This window comes from Sceloporus undulatus, chromosome 1, assembly GCF_019175285.1.
Source record: "Sceloporus undulatus isolate JIND9_A2432 ecotype Alabama chromosome 1, SceUnd_v1.1, whole genome shotgun sequence".
Taxonomy (NCBI): domain Eukaryota; kingdom Metazoa; phylum Chordata; class Lepidosauria; order Squamata; family Phrynosomatidae; genus Sceloporus; species Sceloporus undulatus.
The window spans coordinates 231,442,056-231,467,674 of NC_056522.1; the positions used below are offsets into that span (position 1 = coordinate 231,442,056).

At 40.4% G+C, this 25,619-nt stretch overlaps 1 protein-coding gene across 9 annotated transcripts in view; it reads right to left on the bottom strand.

Annotated features, from left to right (window-relative positions):
- Window positions 1-4,879: 4,879 nt before the first annotated feature.
- R3HDM1 (R3H domain containing 1) overlaps window positions 4,880-25,619 on the bottom strand; it is a 104,571-nt gene continuing 83,831 nt past the window's right edge. For 8 of the 9 annotated variants that reach the window (XM_042449475.1, XM_042449454.1, XM_042449464.1 and 5 more), the window contains 8 exons: window positions 22,946-23,100; window positions 21,516-21,664; window positions 16,221-16,324; window positions 13,721-13,890; window positions 13,040-13,190; window positions 10,304-10,386; window positions 8,404-8,488; window positions 4,880-6,280 (listed from right to left, as the gene is read on the bottom strand). In XM_042449475.1, coding sequence (XP_042305409.1) covers window positions 5,916-6,280; window positions 8,404-8,488; window positions 10,304-10,386; window positions 13,040-13,190; window positions 13,721-13,890; window positions 16,221-16,324; window positions 21,516-21,664; window positions 22,946-23,100 — 1,262 coding nt within the window. In that variant the 3' untranslated portion in view covers window positions 4,880-5,915. Of the gene's footprint in view, window positions 6,281-8,403; window positions 8,489-9,423; window positions 9,495-10,303; window positions 10,387-13,039; window positions 13,191-13,720; window positions 13,891-16,220; window positions 16,325-21,515; window positions 21,665-22,945; window positions 23,101-25,619 lie in introns of all 9 variants that reach the window. The other variant, XM_042449492.1, reaches the window with a different exon arrangement.

The following is a 25,619-nucleotide window of genomic DNA, read 5'->3' on the forward strand; positions in this document are numbered from 1 at the left end:
GACTCAACCTTCTTCTTCTTCCCCGCCCCTTGTGGCTTCAAGAAAGGAACGGCGCATGCGCACTCTGATGGACCTAGTAGTTGTAGAAAAGGCGCAGGCCCAATAGGCCGAGACAGGGAGGTGTATGACGCAACCTTCTTCCCCGCCCTATGAAGTCTTTTTGGCTTCAAGAAGGGAATAGCGCATGCGCATTGAGATAGAAATAGGGGGAGGAAGTGGTATAAAAGCTGCAGGCCCAATAGGTTGACAGCGAAGTAGATCCGGCTGAGATTGGCGGCCGCACATTCCCCGCCACCACCAGTGATTCAGCTGGCGTTTAGCAGCGACAGATTCGCGGGGGATGAGGAAGACAGGGAAAGTGGGAGCTGATAGTTCTTCCTCTAATAAAATTGAGTTCATTGAACCTCGAGGGTTACCACAGAAATAGTCCGCTTTGAGACCGCTTTGACTACCCTGGCTCAATGCTATGGAATTCTGGGAATTGTAGTTTTGGGAGACGTCTAGCCTTCTCTGTCAGAGAGCTCTGGTGCCACAGCAAACTACACATCCCAGGATTCCGTACCATTTGAGTATAGTAGTTAAAGTGGTGTCAAACCGAGTTACTTCTGCCATGTGGATGCAGCCGTGGCCTCCTTTTGTGTGAGGAGGGGGTCTTCAGGTTTTAAATAAATCAAAGCTTGCATTAAACATGTAACCATGGTTGGGGTGTTAGCCAGGGGGCTTTGCTGAAAGTGTTTCCACAACCTTCTCTCTCTTACAAGAATAATAAAATCAGGTGAATGCTAGGTAAGCGTTTCCAGAGGAAATCAAAGGGGAAACTCAAACCAAGGACCAGGCAGTGTGTATGACAACAACAAGTAACATAATTCAAGAGGCATGGAAGGATTGAAGAGCCATATGAAGATGAAACCCAAATCCTAAAAAAATTCTGAATTTCTAACAAGAGACATGGCAAAAACACAAACCACCAGGAACAGGTGATATCCCAGTCGAAGCGCTGCAATCTACGCAGGCAGAATCAACTCTCGTGCCAAAACGACAAAATTGACAATGAGACAGAAATAGCAAGAGAGTCCTATATCTGGGGTCAAATATTGAGAGAAATGGGGGGTGCAGCCAGGATCATGAAAGGCTATGAATGCCCTTAAAGAGATGGGAGAGCCAACACATCTGATAGCCCTGATGGGGAATCTGTACTCAGGACAAGAGGCTGCTGTCAGAACAGAACACACAGAAACAGAATGGTTCCCAACTGGCAAAGGAGTCAGACAAGGTTGTATCCTTTTAACCCATTTGTTCAACTTGTATGCATAATAACAAGAAAAGCAGGCACGGACAAAGAAGGAGGAGGAGTGAAAATAGGAGAAAGGAATATCAACAATCAGAGGAGTTTATCGAACGGGAGGAACGTCTCTTAAATTCAAATGAAAAGAAAGTGGGGCCAAAACACATTTACTTAAAGTCACTAGTTTAGTGCAATTACGTGAATGCGCATTGCACTTGAACTGGCTCCCCACTGCCCGAAAATAGCATGCCATTGCCCAAATTTGCATGTGGCAGTCTATCACGCAATCATGTGAAACCCCATGATTGTGTTCAGACTGACTTCCCATTGCCCAAATTTGCTTGTAGTGGGTTATCACACAATAATGTTAAACCCCATGATTGCATTCATATTTCCGTTGGATTATACTTCCACTACCCTTTGTCTGATAAACGCAAAATGTAGAATTGTACAAGCCATTGCATTCCCTATAGCTGTGTATGGGTGTGAGAGCTGGACAGTTAAGAAAGAAGACAGGAGGGAAATTAATTCATTAATGCCATGGACAGCCAAAAAAAAGGGTCCTAGAGCAGATCAAACCAGAAATCTCTCTTGAAGCCAAGATGATAAAACTGAGGTTGTCATACTTTGGACACATCATGAGAAGGCACAACTCACTGGAAAAAACAATAATGTGAGGGAAGCTGGAGGGAAGCAGAAAGAGAGGAAGGCCACATGCTAGATGGATGGACCCTATTAAAGAGATCATGAATATGAATTTGCAGGAGCAAGGCAGAGGAGGACAGGGGGTCTTGGAGATGTCTCATGGGTGCCCATGGGTCAAGAGCGATTTGAGGACAGTTAACAATAACAAATATCCAGGGGTAGCTGTGTTGGCCATATAGCAAAGTACAGAACCATCCAAAATCCAGAGAGATACCTTTATCGGAACAAGCAAAATGTACATTATACATGTGGCAAGCTTTGAAGGTCCACTGACTTCTTCATCAGGCAAAAAATCATACAGGAGAAAGAAAGGTGGTGGTGGGGGGTGGGCGATGCTGTTAGTCATAGCCCTGATCTCAAATGCAGTAGCTTTTTATCTTGCTGAAAGAATTTAAAGTTTATTTCCGAGACTGAATCTCCCAGTATGCACATGGCCAGGAGGAGGAGGAGGAGGAAGAGGAGGAGGGGCCACCTGCATGAACACCTTTCCGTAACATCTGAACTGAGGATAACAACTACAACATCTGGACCAAATGCAGGCCTACCACTAACACCCTCAATTTTTTGGCCTGATGAAAAAGCCAGTGGCGTTTTGAAAGCTTGCAACATGTATAATGTGCATTTTGATGGCCCAATAAAGATACCACTCTTTTGTGGATTTTGGATGATAGTGTATGTTCCAGAAAAGCAGTTATTGAACCGGACACACAATTGTTTGTATTTTCAGAATTTTAAAAAGTGTTACGCACATTTCCTCTTGAAAAACCGAGTTCCAACTGAACTCAATAGGAGTTGCATCTGAGTACACCTGAGACTGTGCTATCTGTGCTGTCTGCTGCTTTAATCTTTTGGGGTTTTTTGTTTCTAGTAGTTGAATTTTATTTAAAATTGTATCACTTGTAGTGCCCGGAATCATATACGGAAGCAAGCAAATATTTATTCCACCAACCAGGTACTTTATCATCCTGACATCAAAAGTTCAGATACTCTAATACAAAGATGAGATACTCTTTTTCTCTGTATGTAGAGAGATTTTGTAGCACCTTTGAGACTAAATGAAATAAAGAAGTTGGCAGCATGAGCATTCGTAGACTTCAGTCTACTTCCTCAGATGCACATAGGAAGTAGACTGTAGTCTATGAAAGCTTATGCTGGCAACTTCTTTCTTTCAATTAGTCTCAAAGATGCTACAAGATCTCTCTACATACTGATTCTACATACTAACACTGCTATATCTTTGAATCCTTTTCTCTGCTTCCTCACACAATAATTTTGTCTCTATTTCTTGCCTTACTCATCTTCACTTACCTTTTATCTAAAAACCTAAAACATCCAAGACTGGCAACTTGTACAGATTTTGCACCACCTTTGAGACTGTGAAAAAAGTTATAGCATAAGCTTTCATGGACTTGGTCTGCTTCCTCAGATGCAAGGAATGAACTGGTGCCCAGGAAGGACCTTTACAATCAGACCATGAATATCCATAGAAATGCCAAACTTGTGGATATGGTGATGAGCTGTGAAGTTAAATTTTAACTACAGTTGTTGAGGGGCAAAAGTAGGAGGAAAGATGTTGGCTAAGGCCAGTGTGGGTTGATGATTATATATTAAATGAGAAATTTGGAATTGCAAAGATGGAACGAGGAATCTATGTGAAGGAAGTAGACCAGGGCTGCCTCTGCACTGCAGAAATAATGCAGTTTGACATCACTGGAACTGCCATGGCTCAATGCTGCAGAATCCTGGAATTTTTAGTTTGTTGTGGCACCGGAGCCCTCTGACAGAGAAGGTTAGATGGCTTACACAACCACAGTTCCCAGAGTTCCATAATACTGAGCCATGGCAGTTAAAGTGGTGTCAAACTGGATTATTTCTACAGTGTGGATACAGTCCAAGTCTACAAAAGCTTACGCTACAACCTCTTTTGTGCAGTTAAGTCTCAAAGGTGGTCCCCAGGCCCATCTTTGTGCTCCCGAGGATGTGCCAAAAAGTTCTTGGAGCCCATTTTTTTAAAAGGGGCCCCACCCCACCCTACATCACCTTCAAATGTGGCAGAATTGCTTCTCTTATTCCCCATCCCCAGCTGAAAAAAGGGACAAAACCAAAAGCATTTCTTGATAGGTATCTTCAAGTCATTTATGGTGATCCTAAGGCAAACCTCTCATAGGGATTTTCTTGGCAAGATTTGTTTAGTGTATCTTTGCAGCTCTAAGGCTGAGAACGTGACTTTCCCAAGGTTCTTGGCTGAGCTGGGGATTCAAACCTTGGTCTCCAGAGTCGTACTCCAATGGTTACTACACCACACATTTCCAGTTCTAGGGAAATGTGCCTGTGCACCCTGCCAAAGTGAAAACCAGTCCCTTCCTCCTGGACAGTTGCCCACCCTCCTTATATAATTTCATCTCTTGGCCCATGGTTTGCCTTAGCTCCTCAGATTCCCTTCATGAAAATGCTCATTCAGGTATATTTTTCTGCAGTGAAGACAGACATAGCTTTTAACTGTCCCTTCACTCAGTGTCATTCCTTTCTCCTTTTACTCAGTGTTACTATAATTTCAGTAGACAGGTGTATAGAACAGAGGAATTTTGTGAAAGTGATCTAATTCCCAGAAAAGCTTTGACACTAAGTCTACAGTCCTAAATCCAGGATATAGTGATGGGGGAGAGGTACAACAGTTACTCCCTCAGTATAATATCTAGCTTATGTGAGATCCACCTAACACATACATTTACATCAGTGATCTCCTGAAGTCAATGATTAAACTTTCATTGTTTATGAGTATCTATCATGAAATTTTTTTAAACAGTTTTGTGAATATGTGAACCATCAGCTATATCCACTTCTTTTTAAAGTAATTTCTATCATTTTAAAAGAGTCTACCAGGAAACCTGTACTTGTAAACATTTATTTTTTTTTTCAAACTGAAGAAAGGCTTGCATCAGCACACATTGTACAGCCTTGCAAATTATACAGAAATTGAAGAAGGTGTCTCCTTTATATGTGCAATGAATCATTTGATGTCCAGTGATCCTCTACAAATGATGAAAAAAAACATTTAAACCACTTAAGAAGTTTCCAGCACTTATCAAATGCAATTACTCTTACAGTAAAAAAAAGAAAAGAAAAGAAAGAGAAACATATTGATGGGAACACAATTAAAGTGCAAACTTCTTGCCATTTAGGGAGTCACATTAAATTTCCTCACCATTTATTGAAAACCAATGGGCTCCAGTTAAAATTATCTTCAGTGTTCATTTTTTCCCTTGAAAGTAGGCTTTACTGGCAGTTATTAGTTCACTTCTCCTAAGTAAATCTAAAAAGGGAAGGATTGGAGAAGGTCTTCAGTAGCTATTGTTTGACTCTGTTACTTTTGGAAGAGAAAAGGGAAGAGAAATATGCTGCCTTCCTTGCCTTTTGCCCATTGGACTAGGAACACAGTGTAATTCCTTAGGAGTTCTTCTCTCTTTCCCTTTCAGTCCCTTAAACTGATAGAAGTGTGCTGGCTGTGTGCAAAGGGATTACAAAATAGAGGTTAAGAATATGAATATTCCTTATGAACAAAGGTTTGCTGTACAACAGAGCTTTGGATCTGATACAAGAATTCGGATATATAAAATGAAACTACTAGAAAAGGGGCATTTTTAACAGCATTCTTCAGAGAGTGCTGCCTGTCCGTTTTATATCACAGCAGTGTATTTGTTTTGAGCTGTTGATGATTTAACTGGTTGTGGGTGTGTTTTTTTTCTTTTTTCTTTTTCTGCATCTTCTGCCTGGATCACTGGGTTATTCTTCAAAGGCTTTACTGTTGTATGACGTCCAAAGAGTCTTTATGAAGACAACAAAAAACCCATAAACATCAAGCCAATCAAGTAGAGGAGATAAGGACATGGAAGTAATAAAGGCTGAATGTTCAATGGCATAGCTGTTACTGAGAACTAGCCCTTTCCAGAATGTGAAAGTCGTAGTGCTTCTTGCTTGTTCTCAGCCTAAACTTGTTCAGTGAGTTACTTTGTTTCTTCAATGCGTTTTGGGCTGCAGACATGGTTGGAAATGTCGCTAGAACCGTGTATGTAGATGCCAAGTCACTAGGCTTGGAAGGTTCAGCATTCACATTGTTATCTCCACTACCACAGTAATGATGGTGGTGTTGCTGTTGCACCTGTAGAGACTGGGGATCCCGTAGCCACCGAATCTTGGCACCAACTTTAAGAAGCTCCACAAATAACTTTTCTGCTTCTGCGCGAGTTATTCCTTCAGGCAATTCAGTAATTTCTAAGACTTTTCCTACAACTGAAAAAAATGCAGAATTAAATATACCTTATTGCAAAAGGTCTATTGCATGCAGGTAATTTTACTTGAGAGACTCATCTGCGTACTTTGCAATAAATGATTGGCTTTGTTCCTTGCCCTTCTACTTCTCCAATTCAATTATACCTCCTAGTTTGCAAGAAGGACAAGCCAACACCAATAACCAGTTAGCAGCCACTTTAAAAAAAATTGAATTAAGAACTTCAGTATACAGACATGACTTTAAAACAGTGTTTCTGCATTTTGAATAGCTAGAAATACAGTGGTCTATTAACTCTCAGCTTTCTACATAGCCTGAAGCTAAGGATACCAGGCAGTAAATGTAAGTGACTACAGTGGACCCTTGTTATACGCTGGGGTTTGGTTCCAGGATCCCCCGTGTATAACAAAATCCGTGTATGCTCAAGTCCCATTCAATACAATGACAAAGCAAAATGGTGTCCCTTATAAAAAATGGAAAATCAAGGTTTGCTATTTGAAATGTATACTTTTTTGAACATTTTCAAACCGTGTATGCTTGAATCCGTGTATAAAAATCTGTGTATAAGAAGGGCCGACTGTATTAGTTAACTCAAAAAGGCCAGCTCCTAATTGGCTATTCTATAAAAAAAATTAAATGAATTATGCATAACTTGTACAGACAAGATTTTCTAATGGAAGCCAAATTACTTGTCCTTTTTCATCATGGAAAAAAACCATGCAGTTTCCAATATAAACCTACACAAAACATCTCTCTACTGAAACAGCTCTGATGCCAGCCAAAATCTGATACTTCCAAACATACTTTGCACCCATGTTACGGAGGCAGCATGGCAGCAGGTTTTTTAAAAAACAAAGTCACAAAGGAAGCAGATGTACACAGGAGCCCTGGTGGGGCAGTGGTTAAATGCTTGTTCTGCAGTCACTCACTCAAAACCATAAGGTTGCGAGTTCAATACCAGCTAAGAGGGCTCAAGCTTGACTCAGGCTTGCATCTTTTCAAGGTCGCTAAAATGAGTACCCAGATTGTTGGGGGCAATTAGCTTACAGTTGTAAACCTCTTAGACAGTTAGTTCAGTATGAAGCGGTATATAAATGAAACTGTTTGCTTGTTTGAGTATTATCCAATGTCTGCTAAAGATAAACATATATTTGATTGATTTATTATTTGATAAATATTCCGCTTTTCTGCCAGCATGGGATTCAAGGCAATTTACAACATTTTAAAAACACAATACAATTTTAAGAAAACCTCTTAGTACAAAGGTTAAAACAAACTGAACTTCTGTTTAAAAACACTAGTTAAAACAGTATTAAAAAGACATTTAAAACATAATAAAATAGAAACATTACACCCCTTCCCCGATTAAAAGCTCTGTCTGCCACACATACTGCAAACCAAATGCTTGCTTAAATAAAAAGTCTTTACCTGCTGCAGGAAAGACAGCAGGGAGGGAGCCAACCAGATCTCTCAGACAAGGGAGTTCTACAACTTGCAAGCAACCATAAAGAAGGCTCTCTCCTGTGTCCTCACCAAATGTCCCTGTGATGATGGTAGAAACGAGAGAAAGCCTTCCCTGCACAGACTCATTTAGGCAGACAGGGCTTTTCAGAAAGTCTGGAGCCAAGACATATAAGAGTTTTAAAGGTCATAGCCAGCACCTTAAATTCTGCCCAAATTGGATTGGCAGCTAGTGGTGTTGTTTCAGTAAAGCAGGTTATATGCTGCCCCAGTCAGCAATCTGGCTGTACCATTTTGGCCTGCTGAAGTTTCTAAACAGGCTCCATATGAACCCTCATGTAAAGTGTGCTCCAGTAATTCAAATGGAATGCAATCAAGGCATATGTCATGTACATATGATAAAAATATTAAAGCATGTTTCTCTAATGTGATGGTGGGGACTCAGCAGCTGAAACATTTAACAGAGATGCTTGGAGGACATGTTGGGTTCCTTGGATAAGTATTCATATTCATATCTCCCATTATCTTTTGTTGCATCGTATTCTGTAGCCAGTCTCCAGACAACAGTTAGACCTACAAAAGTGTGGTAATATAGAAGAAAGCAATATATTCTCTCAGTACTTTAGGTGCATTGTGAAGAAATGCCACACAGTGAGTCACATACCTGGTTCTCCTGCACCAAGGTCTGCAGAGGCAGCCTTCTTGGCTGGTTTTCTTCCTCTGTTTCCATGTCTGCTTCCAGGTTGACACTACAGGGAGAATGTTCAGACACCATTATATTGTATTGTATTGTATTTCCAAGTGGCACACTGGGATGAATATATATATATATGCGCGCACAATCAAGGAGCAGAATTCTCCATTCTCAGCCCACAAGGGATGTTGTTTTCAAGGCATTTCCAACTTAAGGCAACCATAAGGCGAGCCTATTATGAGGTTTTCTGGGCAAGATTTGTTCAGAGGGGGTTTGTCATTGCCTTCCTCTGAGGCTGAGAGCATATGACTTGCCCAAGGTGACCCAGTGGGTTTCATAGCTGAGTTGGGAATCGAACCCTGGTCTTCAGAGTTATAGTCCAACACTCAAACCACTATTATTATTATTATTATTATTATTATTATTATTATTATTAACCTTCATTTATATAGCGCTGTAAAACTATGCCATGCTGGTTCTGGTCACAAGGGATGGAAGGTGTGAACTTACTCATCTGAATGGGGCAAATTTAAAATAGTACTCTACTGCTTCCTCTTCTTTAGCTGGTTCATTTGGGAATTGGAGTGGCATCATATTACTTGAATTAAGTAGTGCCATGTTTGTGTTGTTTTGCAAATAAATTCACTTAGAAGAAAGAATGTCAGTATATCACATTTCAAAGTAATGCATTCACTGCACTCCAATGGTCATGTAATCCTTTTGACATCCAAGTAGCAAGCACACTGGGATGAATACACACCAGTATCTTTGAGTTGCACTATGCGGTTTTTAGGTTTCAGAAACAAATTTGGATCTGCAGCATTAACTATATATATTTATGTGGCACCTCTCATTAATGCTTAGCTAAACAACAGTGTATAAATAAAGTGCCTAAACTGTATATAATGCCCCCTCACTTTTCCAGCGGAGCTAAAGTAATCTTAATTCTATTAATGGTTATGCTTTAACCGTAATCTGAAATGAAATCACCTCAAACCCCTGAGTACACATCTGAGTACAGTGGACTCTCCCCATCTGCAGGGTTTTGATTCTGAGGACCCCTGTGGAAGGCAAAAAACACAGATGGTTGATTCCCATGTTATTCAATGGCAGTGACTTGTGTGCGGACTTGTACACATGCTGCCAGTGAATAATATGGGGGTGTGATAACCTACAGACTATCAGAGCCACAGATTGCTAGTCTGCCTACATGCAAGGTCCACTGCACTATATATGTGTTAAAATCCTGTTACTTAAAGAATACTGCTACTGACACACAGCAAACAATTTCTCCATTAAAAAATCTGCCACTTTGTAATATAAGAAATTTATTTTCTATTTATAAAATAATTTATCTGATTTGTAAGTACAACAACAACAACAACAACAACAACAACAATAGCTTTATTTCTAGCCCGCCTTTCCAGAGATCAAGGCAGGTTACAAAGGTCGATTTTGCAATCCTCGTGGATTTTGCAATAAGACCCCATATTATGTGAGCTCGGATTTCAGTCATACGTGAAGACCTGCAGGTCCCTCGTTAGTCGCATTTGCACACTGTCCAGTCAACTTCTGGCCAAAGCATACCACAGAATAACACTGAAGGACCTAGAGATGAGTTCTTCAGTATGATTTTATAGTCAACGTCCAGTGGAAGCATATCACAGAACTGTGCTGAAAGACCTAGAAAATGCCTATAGAGAACACTTCATTGTTCATTTCAAGTAAGAAAAATAGTGTTCCAGATTATATGCGAAATTCATTAAGTGCAAAGAATTCTGGAACAAATCCTTTGCATAATATGAAGTCCTACTGTTAGTTATAAGATATCAGACTAATCTTCCTTATTATGAAGAGGAGAATTCCCTACCTGTGGACCTGCTACGTGTCCATGTAGCAGAGATGGAGGATTGTACTGCAGTGGCTGGCCCAATAAGGGATATCTGGCATCTCCTAAAGAGACAGAAAGAAGCTTAAATTCTTGTAAAAAAATTAATTCTCTCTCTCTTCAGCCTGTCAAGGAAAAAGTTAGTATCCTGTTAGTGACACATGTAGGCATCAGTTCAACTTATGGTGGTCCTCTGGACATCCTGGAAGAACATGATGTTGTGTGTCTAGCTAAAGTACCTAGCCAAACACTTCTCAGCCATCCCTTGCTCTCCACCAGTCACTACACAGGCATAAAGGGAATGTTTTGTAGTTCTGCCATGGCATAACTTCATGATACATCTTCTGATCTCAGGATCTTAGCCATAAAATTATTGTTAACCATAAAAAAACACTTTGGTTTTTGGCTTTTAACAAACATTTTTATTACATCTATACACATCCACATAATGCAAAACATCAATGCTAGTATTGGATACCACCAGAAACTGAAAGAGGGGCATATTGTTTAAAGTGTAAAAGTTATCAACAGTGCAACAAATGAAGGCTTAGACGCAAAGATGAATGGGAATGGGCATTGCCTAGTGTTCACAATTGCCCATATGCAGCAGTGTCCTATGTTCAAAAGGGCCTCCCCACCTCAAGGTCAGGAAGCAAGGGGACAGGCATGAAATTCCAATGATGGAAGTCTGAATCCAGATGAAAAGTTACTAGTCACTATTGGAAGAAAGTGTTAATCATTTTTATTCCATCAATACTGAAAATACGGAATTGAAAACATTCCCTTTACAACAGGTAAGCTAGGACTAAAAAACACAGCCTTGTTCTCATCAGATAGACAGCCATATTAACTTCATTTTAAAAAAGGAAAAAACACCTGCTAGCTTGGGATTTAAAAAATGGAAAGAAAACCCATGTTTACGTTCCCTTTTCATGAAATGGGGGAAGTGGAGACAACACATCAAAAAATGTCTTCCTTCTAATAGTGACCAGTAGCTTTTGATCTGGATTCAGGCCTCCATCGATAGAGTTTCACTCCCCTCCTCCCTCATCATTGCTCCCTGATTTTGATGTGGGGTGTGCCTTTCAATAGTTCCCTTGTCTTTTCCTATTAGAAGTCCTGCTGATTAAGTGAAAAGGAGTTACAGGGGAGATACAATAAGAGGTTTATGTTTGGGGAAGTAATGAATATGACAAATGGAATATACTACTGTAGTCTGCCCCTGAACCCCAAGAATAGGATGGCTAAATAAATAAAACTATAGCATTGACAAGAAAATTCACTGCATTTTATTAAGTACAGCACAAAGACACCAGAATGGTTTTCTAAAACTTCGAGTTATCTTAAAATTTCCTTCAAGCATAACCTAAGAATAATGTTAAGGCTGAGAGTTGTAAATATAGTTGTAAATATAGTATACTCTAAGAGGGGCTCAACAGACTGCCCTAAGGGGCGGCTCCATGCCGTCTCTCCTCCTCTGAAAGAGGCTGCATGGGCAATCCACCAAGCACAGTTTCAGTCAAGAAAGTTCCACTACTGCAGGGAATGATGGATTATAACCACAGCACTGTGTTCTGTGCAATTCTGAATTTCCTTCCTTATTCCAGTTTGTTTTATGGAAGTTTTGCACGTACTTCCACTGTAGCTCTCAGCTTTTAATAAATCTAACTGCATTAGTCTGAACATACTAACAAGAATCTGGTCAACCCCCAACCCCTATATAAAGCAATCTAGCAGTCTGCCTCCTATTCTATTTTATAAGCCTACAACTGGAGTTGGGAACCTATGGCCCTCCAAATTCTGATAAACTACCATTGCCATCATGCCTCACAACCAACCTAGCTGAAGGAGGTTTTAACTAGGCTCACGAGGGCCTAGTTGTAGCTCCTTTCCTTATGGTGATGCTACATGTAGTATCACCATAAGGGGAGGAGCTACAACGAAGCCCTCATGAGCCTGGCTAAAATGTCCTTCAGCTTGGCTGTGGTGAGATATGATGGAAATGGTACGTAGTTTATCAGAGCCTGGAGGGCCATAGGTTCCCCACCCCGGCCTACAAGAAATACAGAGAAAGTTTAGTATTCTGGTTTGACTGTGCACATTGTAAGGCAATTAAGTATTTCTATGCAACAGGATCAACGTTCAAATTTCTTCAAACCTGCACTACTAGCCTTCATTAGAATGTACACTTGTCCTTGCATATTCTCTGGAGTTAGGGGCACAGGACCCCTGTTAATGTGGAAAACGTGCAAATAACAAAAACACTATGTTTTTACCTGAGAAAACGCCTCTCTAGGAATCTCTAAGTCCTCCAGTACAACTCTGTGGTAAACATCTGCCAGACACTGACCACAGAATTGCGCTGGAGGAGTTGCAAGTGCCTAGTGTAATGTTCTCTAGGAATCTCTAGAGACTTTTAGTGCGACCTCTGGTTAAGGTTGACCACAGAGTTGTGCTGGAGGACCTTGATATTCCTAGAGAGAACATATTAATAAAATCTGTGAATAATCAGATTTGCAAAAGTCAAAGCCGCAAATATGGAGGGATGAGTGTAGTTTATATCAACTTCAAGAGAAGTCAAATAAGAAAATCAAAGATGAGGGGTGGGGTTAGCTTCCTTTCAGAAAGACATTAAAACTGATTCATAAACTGAAAATTTAATAAACTGGTCAGGCAATATAAACATCTATTTGTTTCTCAGTTAATGAGAGTTCTTACCTTGTCCAGGAATAAAAGGTCTAGAGAATGGGGGCACAAGAGGAAGAGGTGTTAACGTGGGACGGATATTCTTCATGTTTGACAGCTGAGCTGGTGCTGGAGACTGAGCTGGAGAGGTGGCAGGGCTACCTATTTGCGGACTATGTTGTAACTATAAAAGGAAGGAAGGAAAGAAAGAAAAGAAAATGGAAGAGGAGGGAGAAAGGGGGGGAGAGAGGGGGGAAGGAAGGAAGGAAGGAAGGAAGGAAGGAAGGAAGGAAGGAAGTTTACCAGAACAGGGAAAGGTTAGTCTTTTTAGCTGATTTGCAGGCCTTGTTTAGATCAGACTGTAAGTACAATATGCTCTTAATCTGTGTGGTATGAATTCCACATAGTCATGATTAATAATTTCTAGAGAGATTATTCTCTTTTACATAATAATGAGGCAAAGCTATCATAATTTCCATAACTGGCAACAACTGAGAAGCAGAAAAAGACACTTTGTTCCCTTTTTCTACAAGTAAAGTATAAGACAATTCCCCAACATTTTGATCTCTTGTAGACAGCCCACTTTCCTACTTGTCTCTTCTCCTGTAGTACAGACCTGGGGCTCCTTTCCTAAGCAAACCTCTCTTCAGGATGGGGGAATATTCCTCCTTTTAATAAATAAAAATGTAAAAACTTTGAAAATGAATGTTTTACCTGTGTACAGCTGTCCAAAGTGCCAAAATCCGTTGATTTTTGCCCTCTTTGATGGTCACAATAATATTTATTTTGTTTCCACTGGGGAGGGGAATGGGGTCGAGGCTGAGGATTGTTGGGGATATTGAGCTGCATCATCACCATCCCTCCACCTGGTGGTGGTGCTACTGCTGCAAAACAAGTTTAGGAAAGAATGCTGCTTAAATATCTTGTTTACCACTTCCCCAAGTTATCCTCCCAATGCAGTCACTTGCCCACCCACAGAAGTCTCCAAGGATGGGAACCCTGGCCAACGTGAGGACACCTGTTCGAAACAACTAGGACAAGGCTTTTTTAAATGTAGTCCCAAGAACTGGAACACCCAGCTCTGGGAAACCAAGGAGGCTCTCATATTATTGGCACTTAGACGGGAAGTTAAAACAATATAATTTCATTCTATCATTTGCTTTATTTTCTCTTGGTTTCCTCTTTGATATCATTTTGTTACTTCTGGCCTTGATTTTGCTACCTGGAAGCAATGGGGATGGGATCATGCTCAATGCCAGGGGTAGGCAACCTGTGGCCTGTGGGCCGGATGCGGCCCGGCAAGGCCTTGGGACTGGCCCCAGCCCGGTCCTGCCGCCGATTGCCGCCTTTGGCCTCTCGCATAAGGGTGTGGGGCCTTTGGCCTATCAGGAGGAGGCAGGCGGGGGGGCAAGCGGCGGGCAAGGGGGGCAATTGTCTATAGAAGCCTCCGAAACATGCATTTATATTAACATTTTTTAAAATCAGCAAATTTTTAGCGTGTCCTCCAATGTTTAATAAAAAGTGTCCTCCATTTGAAATTTTTGTCCTACATTCGTCCCGATTTATTTATTTTTAATTTTTTTAAAAATTTAAAAATTATTTATTTTTTGGCTTCGGCCCCCCAGTTGTCTGAGGGATAGCAACCCAGCCCCCGGCTCAAAAAGGTTGCCTACCCCTGCTCTATGCAAACAGATTTTCCATTTTGCAAATGGAAGGAATCCATCTGCCTGAAAAACAGGAAGTCTGGGGAAAACAGGAAGTCTGGCTCCAACTCTGTGAATTTGCAGTCTATTTATTTCAAATATTTGTATTTCATTTCGTTAAGCTAATCAAGCATCACATCAGTTAACTATGGGACAAAATGAAAGAGCCATAAGTAAATTCTGTGAGAATTCAGTAAATCCAGTTAACTTGCCTACCACTTAACATTTACTGAAGTCAGTAAATTCAGTCAGTAAATGTTAAGTGGTGCGCAAGTCTTTGCTTTAGTCTATGATGAACATGGACCATGTAATAATTATGTAAAGTAAATTTATAAACAGCAAATCCCATTTATGCGTTGCCCCCTACTAAACGTTTAGGTAAGGCAGATAGAAAGGAATTTCACCTCAACTCCTACAACCCACTTTTAAATATTTACTTTAAAGTGAGGGGGAAAAAACAGGAATATCATAATGGTCAAAAGGGTTGCCAACAAAATTCTTATCTATTGCACAGTGATACAAACTATTTTCTTGATGGGAGAAATTTTAGCTCATAGAAACATGTCTTCAAATTTCATATTAGTATAAATCAGAAATTTCAGGGTACACTATTAGGCTATATATATTTTTAATCTTACTTTCAAATTTTCATTGCAGGGTGTAAAGCTGAAAGCACATGCACTTATGTAACGACTGGTCCTGCCCATCTTTTCTTTTTTTGTGTGGAGCACACAGCTGTTTTGGGTTTGTTTTGTTTTTTTTAAATGACCTTAAGGCTACTAGAGAAAGGACTGTTGTGCAGACAGCTCACTCACTTCAACAAGAAGTATACAAGAGCCCTGTTGAAATGAAAGGGAATCATGCAGCTGCACTGTTTTGGGCTTTACACCCTGCAATTATGTTTGTCAGAGCTAATGGGTAGCAACAGTCCTATTTATCCTAATGCTAGGACTTACTGCCACTTTATACAGCAACAGGCACCATTTCTCATTATAGCAAAAATTTACTGTACAGAGTGCACATTCAGAGTAATGTCAAAGACAGGACAGCTTTCCTTCCACCCTGCTTTCCTGGCTCAGTTTTACATAGCTACAGGGTAAGACAAGATCAGGGACAGGGGACTTGCTTTACCAGTTTATATCAAAGATGTTTCCTGTCCTATTCGTCATCCTGTGCCCCCTCCCCTAATATCTCAAGACAGACACAGATTTTCACATGTGGTGTGAGAAGGGATAGAGGCTGCTCCAAGGAGAGATAGTCATCAAACACCCTCCTTCTCCAGCAAACCCCTACACCTCATAACTCAAGGGTCTGTGAGTGTTTTAGGGAAGATGCTATGAGGAAAGGAAACTTTCTTTGCATGAGCTTCCATATTAGTGTCCGGCTCTATGAATACTGTGTCTAAAGCCAATAAAGAGGACCATTTCACAAACTAATATGTAAACAGTGCTTTTGAAAAACATCAAAATGAAGCAAAAAAAGGTCCATTTGTCAAGATTATTTTTTCATACTTGCACACTGCTGTCCCTGGAGCTGTTGGGAGTTGCAGGGTGACGTTGTTCTGGGAAACTGTATCTGCTCTGATCCTGGAGGCTGTAGATATGCTACTGAAGAGCTGGAGAAGATGACAAGGGTGGCAGAAGGGGAAGGAAAGAAAAAGAAGTGTATTAAATGCAATTTATACATCACTGCCATCATGTTATAAATTCCTGACAGTTATTTGCTGTAACCAACCTCAATTTCAACAAAGCAACAAGAGAACAAAAAGGGAATTTATTCACTCCAGAATTCAGAACTAAGTAGCCAACAGTCCTGAGTCTGCAAACCAGATCAGGAAGTTGATGATAGGGTGACCTGGAGGTCTCATTCATAGGGTCGCCATGAGCTGAAATCAACTTGTCGTCAGTTATCAATGACAAGCCAAATCAATGCCCATTCATGGCAACATAATTTAAAGTGATACAGAAGTGGCAAGTTTCAGCCCTTCTTACCACTTGTAGAATGGAGAAACCTTCTTTGAACTGCAAGTTGATAGTACTATTTTAGCTTCTTAATGTTATCTACATTTTCGGTCATTTATTATTTTACAATTAATCAGAGATTTATATGTCCATGCTGCAGCAGAAATGAATGCTACTTACTATTTAAATTAATAAATTTAAAACAAAAGTAAAACATTTGCCTTAAGGGCAAAAAAAAAAAAAAAGTGACTCAAATGCCATTCTTCTTTCTCTAATCTTTCTGTGAATTATTCATGGAGTGACTTTGGGAAAGGTGACCATGCTTTGAAGATTGCCATTAATGCAACACATTACTGCAAATTGCTGACTTTAAAAAAATATAAAAGCAGCTTTCAAAGCAAGCCACACAAAGATCAAAGCATCCCTAAATATCAAAATGAAATGATACAAAGATAACCTGGAGGCAAAAAAATAAATAAATGTATGCACCAAGGTGACCTCAAATTCCACTTTATTCTATTTTGGCAGAATAACCAGAGTAGGCAGAAGACTGCTGCAGCACACTATGCTCCAGAAACCTTTCTCTCTTCCCTCTAACCTCAGAGATACCTGTGACATAGGCTTTTCAAACTTACATCTGAAAATCAATGCCATATATATGCTTTCGTAATATAATAACCACAGAATATCAGCATCACTTGAAACACTTTGGGTGGGATCCAGAAATTCTCCTCTGTAAATGGAATGGCTCAAGTAATCACATCCCATATTCCAGAAGGTTTTCTGACCCTCCAGACCCAGCTTTTTAATGAAGGACTGCAGTGGGAAGAGGAACTGGCAAGAACTGCTGCCCAACCTCCTTCTCCAGTGGCAGCTCAATTTCGCCAAAAGGAAGTAGTACAGATACAACCCATAATCTAAAATTCTTTTTTCTTGCCATGATGAAGTAATTCCAAGTTTCTTCATCCCTAACCAATCAGAACAATTCATCCTAATGCAAAAATCCACGGGATGAACTGCAGAAACCATCGCTGTGCTATATATTTCCTCTACAGACACCTTGATGAGAAGCACAGCACAGAGTGATTCCATGAACACAACAGCAAGCAGTAAGAAGATTAAAGAAACTAGAATTAAGCACTGAAAAGTATATTTCAAATTACAATTCTATCAAACCTTTGCTAGTATTAACTCCTTTTTAACACTATAGAATGTTTAGAGTGTAGATGTGAGTAGGTATGTATACAGCTCCACTTTTAGGGTCACTACTAGTTAGGGTCTTAGTACTCAGAATGAAATCAATGCATGAAGCATTCTATTAAGGCTAATTTACAAATTTGCACTGCTGATAATAACAGCTATATTTCTAATACTACTGTCTCTGTTCCTTGCATTTCTTAAATGCCTGAATAAGTCCAGCAGTAGCATTGGAAAGCTTGCTATCAGCACCCAAATCATGATTCACAATCTTCTTTGGGATAATGTAAAATACATTCTTAAAAATGAACTTGTTTTAATTTCACTTAATCATAATTTACAATTGCTACCTGATGCATTAATGAAACACTGTAATTAGGAATGTCCAAAAGACTGGTGTGTATGTATATATAGTCAATTTAATATGTTTTTTCTTCAAACAATCTTATTCTTAAATATGGTTGCTGTGTAATTTCTCCTCATAACATCAGCATAGGCTGCACTTTAAAAAACAAAACTACTGGTAATCTATCAATATTTCCATACTCATGCACAACCAGCTTATTAAAAACACATTTTTTACTTTTAAACATGGAATGTATTTATAATTGAGGAACAGAAATCAAAAGTAGCATACTCTAAATGGCAGTGGGAAAGTAGGAGAGCTGCCATGCATGAGAAATTAAAGCTAAAAAGAATATTTTGACAACAGCACTTGGGGTTCAGCATAAACAGTTCTCATGAACTAATACATTCAGATGTGTGTGTGGTTCTCTCCCCATTTAAGTGGATTGCAAATGTTCACTTGAACACAGAGTGTTACACAAGCTGGAACCGCCCACCTGCAGACTCAGACAGAAGAAATAGCCAGCTGAGGTAATTTGCTCACTTGATCTGGGACTGCAGCCAAGTTTCTCCTTCTAGGAAACCAGGAATGCATACAAACTTACAGCATTTGAGCTGTCAAAACTGCAATGGAAATGCACTTGTACAATGCAAATGTACAGCTTCTTATTCAGGGTAGAGCTCAAGGAATCCAGTTCTGTGAACTTCACAGCAAAAGCTGTCTGCATGCAGCCTGGCATGTGCAAATGTTTCAGACCTCCACCTCCATAAAGGCTTTGCTGCTCTTTTAAAGATTTTCCTTCTTTACTGATTATTTTCCTAACTCTTCTTTAAAAAAGGAGTCAGACAATTTAAGATGGTGGGGAAGAGGAGACAGACAGACAAGATTAGCACTCACAGTATTAATGTACATCTACCCAATGCAGAGCAAAGGCAGCTTTTTTGAAGGGGGGAGGGATGGGGCAAGGTGGGCTTCTCCCATGGAGGAGGTCATGGCAGGTCTTGCTTAAAGAGCTGTTATCCATCTGAGGCCAAAGTGAACATTATTCACAATTTTCAAAGAGTAAACATGTCCATATATCTGGCATACACACAGGGACGTAGCTAGGATTTTAGGAAGGGGGAGGTCCAGACTAAGTGCCACACCATTCATTTTTCTAATGGGGGGGGGGGGCCGGCCCCCAAAAACCCCCCCCCCCCCTTGGCTACGTCCCTGATACACAGCTTTTCTTAGAACTCTTATTCTTCGTACCACACCTCTGCTTCTTTTCTCTTTTATCTTAGACCTACAAATTCCTCATTCCTAAAGTAGAATGTCGCCACTCAGCCATGGAAACATGACCTTGGATAAGTCATGTATTCTCAGCCTCAGAAAATCCTGTGATAAGTTCACCTTAGGATCGTCATACATTGGAAACAACTTGAAGCAGCAGCATCAGAGTCACAAGTCTTACTAAAGAATCTAATATTTACAGATATAATTTAATAATTTAGCCATACAAAATTGTTTTCCTAAGCAAGTCTGGCCTTAACTCTTGGTGCATCATGAACAGTGATAGTCTTCAGCTCTGAAGATTGAAAGTACCAAATTCACAAGACAGCACTAGTAACTAATTAAGCCACATACACAATACAAGCAATCCACATGCAATGTGACCGGAACCCAAAATATTTATGTTCTTAAGTAGATGCTGCTTACCCTAGTAAGAATATGAGCTGTGAGTACTTAAACACTGATAGTGTAATAAAAGGCAAGCTAAAAAAAAGACTATTCTTGGTAATCCAATGAGAGAGCCTATATAATGGCGGGTTACAGACCGCCATGAAAGTACGTAGTCAGTTCGTATTAGGGTTAGGAAGGTGCAATGCTTCCGCACCCCCCAACCCTAGTACGGACTGAGTCCGTACAAAATGGTGGTGCCCCATCTACATGGGGGCTGCCATGACGACGTCACGACCGCGCCGCCTCTATACGGGGTGGCGCAAACGTGATGTTGTCGCTCCGCGCCAGGGCGCTTAGTGCACCCTTTGCGCGGAGCAGGAAGGAGCTCCGTTTCGGAGCTCCTTCCTGGTTTGCGCCGCTGGGCACAGCCTTCACACGGCTGCGCCCAGCAACACAAAGGAGAAAGGGGCCAAGCGGCCCCTTTCTCCTCCTCCCCGCCGCCGCGGGGTGTCCTTGGGGCTTGAAGTCCCAAGGACACCCCTTTCCAGGCTGTGGGGAAGCGGCAAAAGGCCGCTTCCCCACAGCCTGGAAAGCGGCGGATCAGGGCCTCAGCGGCTGCCGTTCTGACCACTGAGGCCCCAATACCCCGGGGAAAGGGGCAGGTACAGGCCGCCTCAAAGGGGCGGTCTGTAACGCGCCAATATCTATATAGAACTACTTGCTGGTTCAGCCTCACCCGATCTGTAGAGCAGGCTGGGGAGTCTGTGGATTCCCATTTGCTCAAGCCAGCCTGGCTGGTTGAAGGATGATGGAAATAGAATCAGGATAGCTGTGGAGAGTGAAACAACCACCTCTACCCTATCATCGACATTTAATTATTGGCAAACTAATGAGTACCAGAAGACTTATAATCTACATTAGCCAATTCTCCCCACACATTTAGGCATGTAAAGCTACTTATTTAAGTGTCACTGGAGTCTTGTGTTGGTGTATCATCATAAGGTATTTAGAATAGCTTTAGTATACTGTTTAATTTTGTGAAGTAGTTTTAGGATGAAATTGATAATGTTTTTATAGAATCATAGAGTTGGAAGAGACCACAAGGGGCATCCAGTCCAACCCCCTGCCATGCAGGAAATCTAAATCAGAGCATCACCGACAAATGGTCATCCAGCCTCTGCTTAAAGACCTCCAAGGAGGGAGACTCCACCACTCTCCGAGGGAGTTTGTTCCACTGTCAAACAGCCCTTACTGCCAGGAAGTTCCTCCTAATGTTGAGGTGGAATCTCTTTTCCTGTAGTTTGCATCCATTGCTCGAGGTCCTAGTCTCTGGAGCAGCAGAAAACAAGTTAGCTCCCTCCTCAATATAATATCCCTTTAAGTATTTAAACAGGGCTACAACATTTCTTAATTATTATGGCCTAAGGATATTTTCCTTTCAATGAAATGATGAACTCTTATGAAATCCAATTCTATATATACAGGAAAAAAAATCCACTTTCATCATTATGTGAAATCAGAAAAGGTTATTCAAGACTTTGAATGTGATGGTTCTTATTTATTTTTCTTGTATATTATGACTGCTTTCATTGAGGACAATCTTTGGTAAAGGAGCGGCATTTCATTAAAGTTGAACTCACCTTAAATTATTCTGCTGTCCAGACGGAATGACACTGTAGTAAACTGGCATTCCTGATGTGGGTAGTCCTTGGTTAGACTGATTGGGAATAACTACTGGCTGCTGATATGTCTGCTGGGACATTCCTTGGGAACCTTGAGCCATTGAAACCTAAGGATTAGAAGAACATTAAGAGTGCTAATCCCATTTCTTTAAAATATGACATGCATATTGTGACATCTTACCTTTCAAATAAAAAATCAAAGAAGCAAAGGGAAAGAGACACACTGATGTATAGAAGCTTAGTATTCACTGAGAATGGGAAACACTCTCATGTAGCATATGAAAATAATCCATTATCAAATAATTCTTTTCACACATTAAAGTCTTGAGGAAAAGGGTTTTCTTAATTATCTTATTGACAGTGTGACTATCTAGCTTCCTACGTGCAAGGAATTCATTCATATCAACCCAAACCTGCAATCTGGAGTTGTTTTCCCCTCCATCAGGGAAAATTAGGTTTGATCATCGCCCATAAGACTGCAGGGAGAATTCTCCAGGCCTCTGTTTTAAGGGCAGCATGATAAAGCCCATGTTTCTCCTTCCCTTCCTGAGATCAATATACTGACAACAGCTATTTACAAACCATCTCCCATGTTCTATGTATCAATGAGACTGTTTCAAAAGACTGTCACTTGCCAATATTCAAAATCAGGTGTTTCACTGGAAGAACAAGAGAAGCTCTTTTACAGTAACACAGGCGCGTTACAGACCACCCAGAAGGGGCAGTCTGCCGCCACCTTCATTTGCAGCACGGAGGAGCCCCAGCGTTCAAACCGTGAGGCCCTCCGCACTGCAAATAAGAAGCGCCAAAATGGCGCTTCTCTTTGCAGCGCGGATATGACGCCGCGAGGTGCCAATGGCGCATTTGCAGCGTCATATGAGTTGCTTGACGTGCAGACGCAGTGCGTCCTCTACATAAACATGGTGCCACCCGTGTGGAATGGGTGCCACCATTTTGTATGGACTCAGTCCATATTAGGGTTAGGGGCATCCGGAAGTGACGCCCCTTTCCAATCCTAAAATGGACCCAGTCCGTACTTTATGCCCACAGACTGTTTAGTCATGCCAGCTACAGGAATCTAATCCATACAGGAAGGACATCACATGTACTTTCCCTGTTCCTTACTTCTAGCAATAATGAGGAATGATAGCTTCTTCTAACATTTTAGAATAAACAAATGTTCATATGTTCAAAATCTAAGTTGGTAAAAGTGATTTTGTTTGTCTACCCTCGCAATCCCCTTCCAACCAATCATTCTATGGGTATGCAGTCCCTTAAAAGTTGATACATTTCTATTAACAATACTTCACTAGGCAGAACTTCAATGTTTAGTAAGATCAGCTGTATTTTCAACAGTTGCAATGATACAGAAATAGAGTATAGCTTACTTGATAAGATGGCACAGGAGGATATTGGACTAGTACACCTTGGATTTGGTTTCCAATATTGTTAGGTTGGCCACTGACTAGGTTTTGGTTTTGAGATTGCTGGACACCAACTAAACCCTGGTAGTTTTGCTGCTGGTTAGGCATAACTTGGTAACCTGTAAATTAAAAGAAACATTCAAAACTTGCTTTGATGTGTAATTGTGAAAGAAAATTTATAACTAAGTGTCCTTCAGATTGGCGGAAGGGGGAATTGAAAGGAGGTCAGGAGACCGTTTTTCCACCAAACCCTCATGCAGGCCCTATCTTCCCTCCACAGCAAATACCTGTTTTCCTTGTCCCTCACAAAATAGTGACCAAAGGTGACAATATTTGACTTCCCATCACCACTTTGAGAGGGACTGTGATGAAAACACGTATTTGAGGGTAGTGGAGGATCGGGCAAGGATGTTTTCACATGCTTGGAGGACTTACTATGTGGTTTTCCAGTCAAAAGTACCTGAAAATTGCACTAAAACCTTACAATGGGAGAATTGGGGACTTTGAAAGACTGAGAGGTACAAAAGTGGGTCAAGGGGCCACTTTTGTGGTCCATGGTCTGCACTTTTTCTACTGTAGCTTTAGAAGTTATAACTAAAGCATAGAAATAATTTTCTTTGGATTCATCTCACACTGCTTCTGTAAAGCCCTACTATGACATAGGCAGCGGAAATTGTATAGTATTTTGAAATATGCCAGTGGCCCTGCTTATTAGGTACTGGGCCTTTTAAAATGTCACAATAGTGACATTTTATATGAAGCCACAGGAAAGAGTTCCCATGCCATCTTATAACATATAAAGGGCACCACAGATACATAAGATAGTTTTAGCAAGACATTCAGGTTCCCCCAATTAATCACTTTAACTTGTACACAAAGCTATATCCATATGTCAGTAACATGCAATTGACAGTTGGTGTATCATTTTCATGAAAAAGGCATATTCTAAAGTTAATTACCATGCTGCACTCAATCTCCAATTTTTATATTGTAATTATGGCCTAAAATGTAAATGTCTATCAGCATTAAAATTGTAATGCTGTGAATTCATTAACTTACTCAATTCACACAAAACATATTTGCAGCCATTAGCATTTCAAAATGAAAAATGAAATTGAAAACACCAGTATACATTGTCTACCTCTGTATTAGTCTAGTTCATGTTCATCAAGGGTGTAACCAACTAAAATACATTGCACATCTTACTTCTGAAAATTAGCAATTGAGAAACATGTACGTATATATTTACCTGGTCATAGTTTTGGCTTCATGAGTTAGAACAGTCCTATGTATAAAAAGAATGTTTGCAGTAGGCATATTTTCCCCACACATAGTATTTTGCATTCAATAATGGGATGATAATCTGGTCATCAGAAGTCCCCCTCAACAGGGTTCAAGAGGCAGCAACTATGCCAAAATTCCCACTGCCCTTTCCTGGAGGCACTACCTATCAGCTGACAGATCATAATGTTATTAGATCATCTGACCAGGACACAACTGTACCAAATATCCTTCAAGCAGAGTGATGCAGTGGACAGGTTTATGAATGACAAGACCAAGCAGAAGATGAACAGGTGCTGATTGTATTTTCTTTTCATTTTGAGAATCTGGTCTTTGACCCCAGTGAAATAATACTGACAGCTGGCAAGAGTCAACACTGTTCTTCTGTTAAGTCAACCAAGTGAAGATTTGAGAGAAAACCGTTCTCTTTTTTCATGACAAGAGCTTTTTGAGACATTTAGTCTTCTGGCAGAGAACTCTGGTGCCACAAGAAACTACAGTTCCCAGAATTCCATAGCACTGAAACATGGCAGCTAAACTGGTGTCAAACTGAATTATTTCTGTAGTACAGTCTAGAAAATGTATTGCAACTAGCATACAAACACTCCAACTCATGGGGATGCTGGTGGGAGAGATTAATGCCCTATAATTAGAAGATTTTTAACAAGGAGCTTCTCGCTTCCATCCACAGCTGGCAGAATTCTCTATAAGCTAGACAAAAGTGCCAGAAATACATACAAATAAATCAAAGTCTTTTTCCTACAACCACCATCTCCTCTATTGTGAGAAGCAGAAAGCAGGTGAGAGAGGAATTAAAGTATTTTGAGGGTGGAAAGGATAAGCAAGAAAACATAGTGCAGCCCCCTCCTGCACCACTGGAGAAACACAATAGCAGGAAAATCTACATGTATTGTATTTGGCTTGTCACATCACTTTTAATGGCACAGGGTATTTTCCCAGTAAAAGATCCATTATTGTACAGGCATCTGTAATTCAGAAAAATACTGCAATAAACACTCATTGAGACCTAGAAGCCCACATATAAAACCTCAGTTTCTGTTCTGAAAGAGTACAGGTACACCTTCATCTTCTGAAAATCTATTCTGCACTCTCCACACACACCCTTTTTGGGTTTGTGTCCAAATTATTTTTTTCATTTTCCAGTTCCAATTACTCTCTTCTGTCTCCCAAGATACCAAATCAGTATCATAAAACACAGTCCTTCAAGAATCTCACTTTAAATGTTGCTCTACAATTTTTTTTATTTGCAAAAGCCTCTGTTACAATGCCTTCTCTGAAAATAGATGCAGGAGTCAAGTTGTATTTGTACCTGAAAACAGAAAAATGATGTCCACAA